Genomic DNA, 10,603 nt, shown 5'->3' with positions numbered 1-10,603 from the left:
ACAAATTAAGATTTTGCACTTGAAACATGAAAATATTCAAGTGGTTGGTGGTTTTCTGCCCCCAAGTTATTAGTGTGAATGCTATTGTTATTGTATGCTGCATTAATATTCAAATTTTATTATTATTCATATGTACGTTTTCCGGTCAGCTTCTCCTCTTGCAAAAAGTGTTAATATGTCATTAAAAAAGTTACAGTGTGTGCACTTTTTCTGTGCAGCCCTCATAATATTCTGGCTTCCAAAAATGGCAGTCAGTCATTAAAACTTTGACAACCCCTGATCAAAGATTTCTGTTTAAAAATGCTTTAAAATGGTCAGTTTTTCTGTCGAGTTTACCTCAGACCCCCCTGGAGGATTTGATTACAGAAGGTGTAGATTAGCTTTAGCATGTTAGCATGCCAAAGCCAGAAGTGCACTCATTCCGTCAGATGGGCGTCAGACAGACAACTGAAAAGAGGTGGCTGAAGCAGGTCCTGTTCAGACAAGCCTTTGCAGCACAGAGCAGAGCAGAAGTGGGAAGAATTGAGAAAACTAACATCATCTGTGAGTGTGTCACCTGTCATTAGCATCAGGCTTTCACATGTATCAGTATGTCAAATCATGGAAAACATGCCTTGGGCCAAATAGACACATTATCAACACTGTTTTTTTCTAAGGCAGACGCTGCTCACTCACAACTCCCCATAACAGACTGTGACTCCCCTCCCAAACTGGTGTATACCCTCCCAGCAAAGTGACTGCATTGGGCTTACTGGGATGTGACAGGGAGAGGGGCTGGTGAACGGGGAGAAGTAACAAGCTTGGTCTCTTTATCAGGTGTTTTGCGCACTTTTCAAAGCACCTCATGCTGGTAAGATATGGCTCTTTGTTCCAGCTCAGACTGAGTGTTTCAAGCATCTGGCTCTCAAAACAATGTGACACACGTTTGATTAAAGAGAAATGACAGCAATGTTTGAGACAAAAGTCATCGTGACTTCACGCAGCTGAAGTCGAGCCTCAGTCTGGAGACAGGAGTTCACTGAGCTTTGATGGAAGGATGAAGAATAGGGAGGAGAGAGACTGGCTGCATTCAAAATAGCAGTGGAATTCACTGGGGGGAAAATTAGGGGGCACTGTTGTTTTCATGATTATAAATTTATTTTGTTATATCCCTCCCTATTTTTTCACTCAAAATGGGAATGATCTCTTATAAAGTGTATTTAAAAGGATTTTGTGTTATATTTCATTGAGGATGTATTCCAGCTGCTTCTCAGCCCCTAAAAGTGGGTGTTTTTTCAGGGACCCATGGCTCTGTTTACAGTGGCTTTTTAGCCCCCAAACATGGGAGTTTTTATATTTTTTTGAGCTTTTTTTAAATGGGACTTATTGCTTTTATTTGATAGGACAGCTTAAAGGGATAGTGCACCCAAAAATGAAAATTCAGCCATTATCTACTCACCCATATGCCGACGGAGGCCCTGGTGAAGTTTTAGAGTCCTCACATCCCTTGCGGAGATCGGCAGGGGGAGCGGCTAGCACACCTAATGGCAGACGACGCCCCAGACTAACGTCCAAGAACACAAAATTGAATCCACAAAGTATCTCCATACTGCTCATCCATAGTGATCCAAGTGTGCTGCAGCCCCGACATAAAAAGTTGTTTTGAAAAACATCATATGAACTCTGTTTTTAGCCTCACTGTAGCCTGTAGCTCTGACTGCTTCTCTGTGCTCCGTACTCACGTGTGTGCGCTCAGGGTGATGGGTGATGCACAGTCTCTGAAGAGCATCAGTCTTGTCAGTACTGATGTCCAGATTCTCAAGTGCATGCATTGCCAATTCCCAGTCTGAGCAGCAAAGACTTCCCTTGCTTTGCATTTGAAACAACTACACCACCAGGTTTCCAGTGCTCGACTCCGGTATTCTGCGGCTGGCTGAGGCTCATGAGCTGCGGCGGCTGCTTCGTCCAGTAGCCTGAGTTCCGTCCGTATACTCGGGCTCAAACAAATACGGCTTAACAAAGAAATGCTGTTCCTCCTCAATTTCAAAGTCTTCAGATATGTTGGGCTGTCCTTTGCTAAAAGACCATAGTGCAAATTATCTTTTAGCTACTGTGGTCACTGCTGTCTCCCTGTGCGGTGCACGTGTCACGTGATTTTTTCGCTGGTTGCACGCAAGCACGCAAGCACACATGCGTGAGTGCGGAGCACAAAGAAGCAGTCAGAGCTCAATTTTGTGTTCTTGGACGTTAGTCTGGGGTGCAGTCTGCCATTAGGTGTGCTAGCCGCTGCCCCCGCCGATCTCCACAACAGATGTGAGGACTCTAAAACTTCACCAGGGCCTCCGTCGGCATATGGGTGAGTAGATAATGGCTGAATTTTCATTTTTGGGTGCACTATCCCTTTAAGCTGTCCTATCAAATAAAAGCAATAAGTCCCATTAAAAAAATGTTTGGGGGCTAAAAAGCCACTGTAAACAGAGCCATGGGTCCCTGAAAAAACACCCACTTTTAGGGAGAGGGATGACACTTACCTGGCATTTTGATCAGAAAAAAAAAAAAAAAGTTAGTATAATTTTTTAAAAAAATGAATTGGGTAATGATCATATTGATTATGATTGTATTTATATGAATCACAAATTTGACCCTCTGTCATGTTTTACGTTGGAGTAAATTGATGCATATCTCACACAGATTACCTGTAAAAGGATACTCGGTGATTCTCGCAAAATGTGCCCCCAAATAAGCTGTGAACTGCTTTGGGTGCTATGGCAAAATCCCCTCTCAGAGGAAGGTATACACCCACAGCTGCAATCAGTCTAAATTGGTCATTTCAGGATATCTGACCTGTGTTAACAACAGATCTGACTGGAGTTGAATGATGGTCTGACGCTGTCTACTGGGGATGGTTATTTCATTTAAATCTATTAACATCTGTGTTATATTTAACAGAATACATGGCCAGTCTACTGTAGCTTTAGGTATAGCCATATACTGTTGTATGCAGAGTAATAAAATATAACCTTGTAATGTAAAGTCTGAGGTGGCACAGGTCAGAGGCATAGTGCAGCATGGTTCGCATTACCTGCTCCTTCATTCGCAGTTATATAACCTACTTCAATTTAGTCTGAAATAGACATTTTAAATTAATGAAATTAAAAATGCATTGAACTTAACACACTCATCATATGCACTAGTTGTACACACTCTTGATCCCTAGTCTCTGTTGAATAATTCACATCATTCGAAGTCCTTAGGAAAAGCAATGATCCAAAATGATTTTAAATAAATCCATTAATAGCAATCCTCAAATACTGAACTAATTATCTCTTTTGGCATTGGAAGTGCAAAAAGATGTGTCAGGTGTAGTGTTATTTTAACCGTGTATTTAAGTCATAATGAAAAAATATTGCTGACATAACCGAGAATGGCTTCAGGCATGAGGAAACTAAATAGTTGGTTTGAGGCTACATGACAGTCAGGGAGGGCCCCAAAGAACCCATTATATGTTGCTTTGCTTCCTTTACAAAGTTTTTCCCATTTAAATTTCTTACCATTTTAAGACCAACAACCCCCACGTCAGGTCCAAAGTCCAAACAAACAAGCCCTGTCAGGTCCCAGGTTCAGAAAAACAAGTCCAAAGTCAGGTCCCAGGTCTAGACCAACAAGTTCCAAGTCAGTTCAAAAGTCCAGACAAATAAGCCCTTGTTTGGATCCCAAGTACAGACAAACAAGCCCCAGTTCTGGTCCCATGTCTAGACAAACAAGCCCCAATTCAGGTCACAAGTTCAGACAAACAAGTTCCAAGTCAGGTCCAAAGTCCAGACAAATAAGCCCAAGTTCAGGTCCCATGTCCAGACAAACAAGCCCCAAGTCAGGCCATTTAAGGTCACTTAAACATTTATTTACACACACACACACACACACACACAAAAAGAAACTTTGTATTTTTGTCATCATTGCCCTTTTCAGCAGGCTGAGGAATAACTAAATGCGCCCAGTCCCAGCGTCTTCAATAAACATTGTGCATCTTAACCTCTACTGGCCATGTGAAATTAAAAATGCATCAAACTTTACACACTCTTCATATGCGCTGGTTTGTACACATCCCTTATCCCTACTCTCTTTGAATAATTCACAGCATTCCAAGTCCTTGGGAAAAGCAAAGATCCAGTGCTGACATATCCAAGTGCCTGTAAATGGCTTAAGGCATAAGGAAACTATTTAGCTAGGTTAAGGCTACACGACAATCAAGGGGACCCCAAAGAACATATTATGTGCTGCTTTTGCTTCCTTTGTTCATTTTGTTTTTCAGAATTTAAGAGCATGTCAAGACCATTAAGTCCCAAGTCAGGTACTAAGGCCAGACAAAAAAGTCCGAAGTCAGGTCCAAAATCCAGCCAAAAAAAGTCCCAAGTCAAGTCACATGTTCAGAAAAATGTGTCCCAAGTCAACTTCCAAGTCCAGACAAACAAATCCCAGTTCAGGTCTCAAGTCCAAACAAATAAGTCCCAAGTCAGGTCAAAAGTCCAGGCAAATAAGCCCCATTTAAAGGCCTAAGTCTAGACAAACAAGTCCCAAGACAGGTCCCATGTCCAGACAAACAATCCCCAAGTCAGGTCACAAGTTTAGACAAACAAGTCCCAAGTTAGGTCCAGACAAATTAACCCTAATTAACCCATAATTTGGACATTAATTAACTTAAAATGCTTTTGATTGACAAAAGCAAATGCATTCACACTTGGTGCCCTTAATGCAACATAAGTACAGTCATACTGTCAGTAGCACCTATTACATTTGGTTAATCGTTGCTGTAAATTGCTTTCTCTTATAGGCCTGTTCACCCACTGGAAAAGGAAACCTTGTGTAGAGATGCGTCAAACCAGTTATACCTAAGCACAAAAGTCATTCATCATCATAGGCCAGAAAACCTTGTTGGTCTTGTTGGTTTGCCAAATCATTTGATTGTATCTGAAAAGCTTTTCTTTGTATGTTTTTCAAGCTGAGCCTGATTGGGCCTAATGGCCCAAGGCTCAGCCACCAGATGCTCATCAGCAAGCTTCACCCCCGAGGTCTGGTTCCAGAGGGATCCATACCAGGTGAGGTCCTCGAAGTCTAATTGCACTGTAATGTCAGGGTCTTCTTGAATTGCTCTTAGTCTGGCCCCTCCCCTGGCACCACTTTCCCATGGGACACCCTACCAGGCCACATGTTGGCCAAATGTAACCATGTGCATCTGTTGTCGCAGGGAAAAATGCCAATTGGCGGTGTTGTACCGATGAACTGCGTGCAAACTGTACATTTCCTGTAAAAACGGAAGTGTATTTTGGAAAGACACAATGCATGTAACAGGCTGAAGTTGACACAGTATCCCAGAACATCAACAGCCAACACACCCAGGCTACCTTGCACGTCATATGTCGATGTGGAAAGTCCATGACCAAGCAGCGACATGTGATAAGGTCAGAGTGAGAATGTGCTGGATTCCTGATTAAACCGTGAAAACTGTTCAAATACCTTAGAGGCAATATTATGATTTATTTTAAACAATCACATCAATTGCAAACAGTTTCTCAAGTTTCATCCTTCTGCCATAAGTTACAGTTTCTCATTTCTCAAGTTTATGTGTGTATGCATTGGTCAGGCACATTCTCATGTCAATTTAGATTTTTTTAATCCCAAAGTTTGCTGAAAATACAGTAAACAAGATCAATAAAAACTCACTGTTTACACACTTCTAAAGCCTGATGTACTTTTACTCTTTAATCTAAATGAAAGTTATTACCATAGACAGTATGCTGTGCATTGGGAGTGTTGTTAAGGGTATCAATGGATGTGGTCCTCATAAGTGGAGAAAAACACTGACAGGAAGTTGTGTGTTGTGCTGCAGTTGTAGTGGTCCCGCCTCCTGAGTTTCTGGGTGATGGGTCAGTTTGTTTTTCTGCAACAGATCGAGACTTGCTTCACTTCTGCAGAGTCACCACAGGAGGTAAGTTGAGCTGCTGAACCGTGCTGCATATTTTTAACAATATTCCAATAATTAGTTCCTACTGTGGGCTTACTGAGAGTGTTGCATGCAGACAGGACCTGCTTTGAAACCCACATGCACGTTAACACACTGCTACTTGTTTGTTCAGTGTTTAACAAAGTAGCAGGGGTGTGTCTGGTTTGTCACTTGATCTGTATACACATTCATTTAGAATCTTACAGACAATATTGCATTCTCCATGCTAGATATAAGACACAAAAACACTCTGGTCACATTTCTAGAATAATACTAGACTTATGTAATGTTTCTTACGACTTTTTTTGGCAGTGGAAATACATTTTAAGTTCTGATATGTGTTATTTGTATTATTTCTTATCTTTGCTGCTGAAACGGAATGTTAAACTACATTCTGTCGCTTCCTTGTTGTCATTCAGTTGCAGACCAGCAGAGATGGCAAAGCTCATGGAAGATGAGGTATTTATGGCTTTCACCACCTATGCAACTATTGTCATTCTGAAGATGATGCTGATGGCGCCTATGACTGCATACCACCGCATAACCAAAGGGGTAGGTACCAATAGTAAAGATTTCTACATCTGTTATTAAGATGAATCTGTTTTATATTAGTTTTCATGACTTTATGTACATTGTATTTAAGGTTGTGTTTAGCTCTGCCTTGCCTCCTTACTTTAAAGCCTATAAGAGTTGTGCTGGTTTTCATCCTGGTTTTTTAGATGCAAGAAATGAAGGACTCCACTGCGTAACTGCTCCTCAAAGCCAAAATGTCCACAGTCTACAGTACTACGTTATGAAAGGTCATTAACACAGCCTAACTGATAACTCAGGTTGTAAAAGAGAATAGCCTGGAAAAAAAACATGTTAGAAAGGCAACAACTTAAAAAGGAAGCACTTAATTAGACTCAAGTCACACATACTATGCAAGTCATGTCCCCTCAGGGGGATTAATAAAATATATAAAATAAATAAGAAATAAAATATCCAACTCTCAATTCGTAACTGTCACGTGGCAAACAAGTCCCAAGCTATTGTGGTGAGAATCAGGGAAGTAAAGCCACAAGCAGGTCTCAAATCATGCCCTTTAAGTTTTGAGAGGAACAAGCTGAGATTCAAGTCCCTGCTGTAAGTCAAGGAAGACAAGTCAAGTCATACATAATTCTGATGATCTGGTTAAATGTTAGCTTACTAGCTAACGTAAGGTTTTTAGCTAGCGCTTGACCAGCCAATAAGCTATGAAATTAACTAAACAGACATAGTCATGTGCCATCCTTTGTGGGCTTTGTAGTGATGGGTGAAATTTTTTAACTAGAGACCATACCGCTCTTCTCTTCTTACGATCGTCATCGACAACATAATCTTTGAATCCAAATTTTATTGTTTTTGGACTCGCTCCCTCCATGATAGCTGCCCTGGGCGTTGGCCTCTGCTGGTCTGCTGTGTCCTAGTGGGCTACCAGGTTTGTGCACATTGCACTAGAAAGAAGCTCCTGATACTGATTTCAATACCTGAACTTGCACACAAAAATATATTAAAAAAAAAAAAAAATATTTAAGCAATATCACACGAGAGGGAGTGATGTTGTATTGTGATATCGTCACGGCTGTGATTCGGTCGTAGGCACGAGGCCGCAGGCCTATCACAGTACAACATCACAAGCTTGAGTGTGATATTGCTTTTATACAACAGTTCAACAGTTAAATAAGCAAGGCTGATTAAGAAATGTTGAAAAATGAGGACAAAATAGATAATTTAAGCATTTTATTTGTCTTCCGCCATCAAAAATAGTTCTCTCAGGACTCCGCTGTCACCGTTGCTATGTAACGCAGACATGGTGCTCCAGGCACTTACTCTTTATACACATTTATCTGCACGTTTCCATTAATTGTGCAGCCGGTGAAATAAGTCTCTGGTGACTGCATGGTGGACTGTCGCTTCACAGGCACAGCTGACTCTGCCTTCTGATCTGACAGTATGTTGCTTTTCTACAAGTCATTGAGCTCTGCTGATGAAACACTGACAAACCTGGATGTGTGCTCAGATGGATTCAGCTTCTCCTCTCCCTCATCTTCCTCTGATGACCATTCATAGTTCAATTCAAAACTTATTTTAGGAAATAAATCCATATTTTTGGTTGTTTGACAGTGGATAATTAATTAGCCTACAATGCGACCGCTGACCTAACTGACACTAACCGTCAGTTTTGATTTGATTGTTGATTGCAATCAGCTGTGAGGCGGAGTGATACATACACAGTGAAATAACCGTGATGTTGTACTCCAATATCATCACGGTTTTACTGTCTCTCGACCAATCACATTGCAGGGCCGGAACTAACTGTTGTATAATAAATAATATAAAACCAACATGGCTCAGGTCAAAATTTTGTTTCAAAACAAAATTCTTCATCTCTTCTCTACTACTAGTATACTAGTAGCCTAGTTGGCACCACTAGTGCAACCCCTTGAAATTAAAACCTTACATACTGTGCGTGTTGCCTTTTTATGGATTTGACTTTCAAACATAAATATATTGCCAAATTGCTGACATGTTGCTAAAGGCTAACATAACACTATTCACCAGTAAACAGGTCTTCCTTGCTGCTCGAAAACAGTAGTTGCCGGTGACTGTACAGTGCAACTTGCTGTGTAGGCTACTGTTTGGCAAATGGCAATGAAGAATTGATTTTTGGGAAAACTACTAATTTACCCAGGTTTTCAACGACTTTGAGGTTCATAAATAAATTAGGAGGTGCATAGATATTGCATTGACATGCATACTCGCCAATGCCCGATCCAGCATTTGAGGCACTTCAAATACTGGTATCAGCATCAGAACAACTCTTAAAAAGAAAAATCAAGTCCTTTTAAGTCATCTGCCACAAATCTAAGTCAAGTCTCAGATCATAAATACCAAGTCAAAGTCAAGTCTGTTATCAGTATTTGTTAAGCAGGTATCAAGTTCTCAAATTTGCGACTCCAGTCAGACTCAAGTCGTGTGACTCTAGTCCCCCACCTCTGCTTAACACTTTTTGCATATTTTCTTAATGTCTTTGCATTTCTACATTACAATATGGAACCTTTTAACCAAACTTCTGAGTAGACTTTGAGTCAAATAAAAAAAACAGTAAAAATGACATGCACATCCCAGTGTCCAATGGTGTAGGTGCTGGACCAAAAGAAACATCTGGCAAAGTAGAAACAACAAGATCTGCACACTTAGTAACTCCTGTTGGTTTTAATGCTATGAATCTATTCGTGCCTACCTTACAAGACTTTGAGTCAATGCATATTATTGTCTCTCTCATTTAGGCTTTCGCAAATGAGGAAGATGTAGCTATGAAGTCTGCAGAGGAGAGGAAGAAGCTGCTGAGAACCGATTCAAATGTAGAGCGAGTCCGAAGGTGAGATGATCAATCACTTTCACCTCAACGTATAATTGACACGCTGGTGTTTCACTAGAAAACAGAATACATGAAACAGAGAATTAGGCAAATACATGAAAACGTAATTTTTTGGACCTAAAAACAGAGTGGCATTTTAGAAAATGCTGAGAAATCTCGATTTAATTTATCATGGGAGGCTAAATAATAACTTGATATAATAAAAAAAGGTATATTATCCAGTATATGCTTGGCCCCAGTACTCCTTAAACAAACACTGGATAAGCAGATTTAGAAAATGGATGAAAGGAAGGATGATATCATAATTGTTTGCAGGGTACAATCACTGTAAAAAAAAATCCTTATCAGACAGATTATAAATGGTCAGATTAAATACTTTCCCTGAACAATATGGCATGTTGTAAACTATCTTATTTATGGACAACTATTTGTAATAGCAGATACATTGGTTGTTCATAATGTTATCCAGGTGTCATCTGAATGACCTGGAGAACGTTGTTCCCTTCGTGTTGGTTGGCCTGCTCTACGCTCTGACTGGACCCGACCTCTCAACTGCTCTGCTTCACTTCCGCGTCTTTGCTGGCTCTCGGATCTTCCACACCATCTCCTATGTCTACGCCTTCCCTCAGCCCTGCAGGGGTCTGTCCTTTATGGTGGGCATGCTGGTCAACATGTCCATGGTTTACAGGGTGCTTAACACAGTTCTCTTGCTTTAGAGACAATTCTGGACGGGAAGACCTTGACCTCTTAATCACAAGCTCATCATTCTAACATGAAACCTGAATCTGTGTTTTACTTTACTCTTGCTGCAGCTATCTGTGAGCTTGACTATGAAATGTCCATTGCACTTACTCTTTGCATTTCCCAGAACCACTGTCATGGATGGAGGAGGTGTTTTGAATAAAGCTTTCTATCAACTTTGTGTCTGTAATTACTTCTCAAGGTCATGGTGCAGATACTAAAACTCAATCTTGTAATGCAAAAGCCATTCATATAAAATGTTTTGAAAGTTAAATCCACTTAGTTACCTCAAACATAATAGCGTGTTTTATACAACATTCAAGCATTAATGTCTACATTTACTTTTAAATGGCTAAAATTTGTGAGTCCCAGTGTATAATATACCTGAGGCTAAATTGTTACTTCCGTCATTGCCAATAAGACTAACACTGAACGGTTAGTGTTATTTCAGGTCAGGGCTGTTCCCACAGATAACACAA

General features: G+C 40.5%; 1 protein-coding gene across 1 annotated transcript; it reads left to right on the top strand.

Annotated features, from left to right (window-relative positions):
* Positions 1–5,860: 5,860 nt before the first annotated feature.
* Positions 5,861–10,300, top strand: LOC117249424 (microsomal glutathione S-transferase 1-like). The gene is made up of 4 exons (XM_033615078.2): positions 5,861–5,965; positions 6,400–6,532; positions 9,292–9,383; positions 9,853–10,300. Exons 2-4 carry the CDS (start codon positions 6,416–6,418, stop codon positions 10,097–10,099), a joined length of 456 nt encoding a protein of 151 aa, XP_033470969.1. The 5' UTR covers positions 5,861–5,965; positions 6,400–6,415; the 3' UTR covers positions 10,100–10,300.
* Positions 10,301–10,603: the final 303 nt, after the last annotated feature.

The sequence above is a fragment of the Epinephelus lanceolatus genome, chromosome 23, assembly GCF_041903045.1.
Source record: "Epinephelus lanceolatus isolate andai-2023 chromosome 23, ASM4190304v1, whole genome shotgun sequence".
NCBI classification, from domain to species: Eukaryota; Metazoa; Chordata; class Actinopteri; order Perciformes; family Serranidae; genus Epinephelus; species Epinephelus lanceolatus.
Note: the sequence above shows the minus strand (reverse complement) of the source record. Positions and strands in the feature narration are given on the sequence as shown.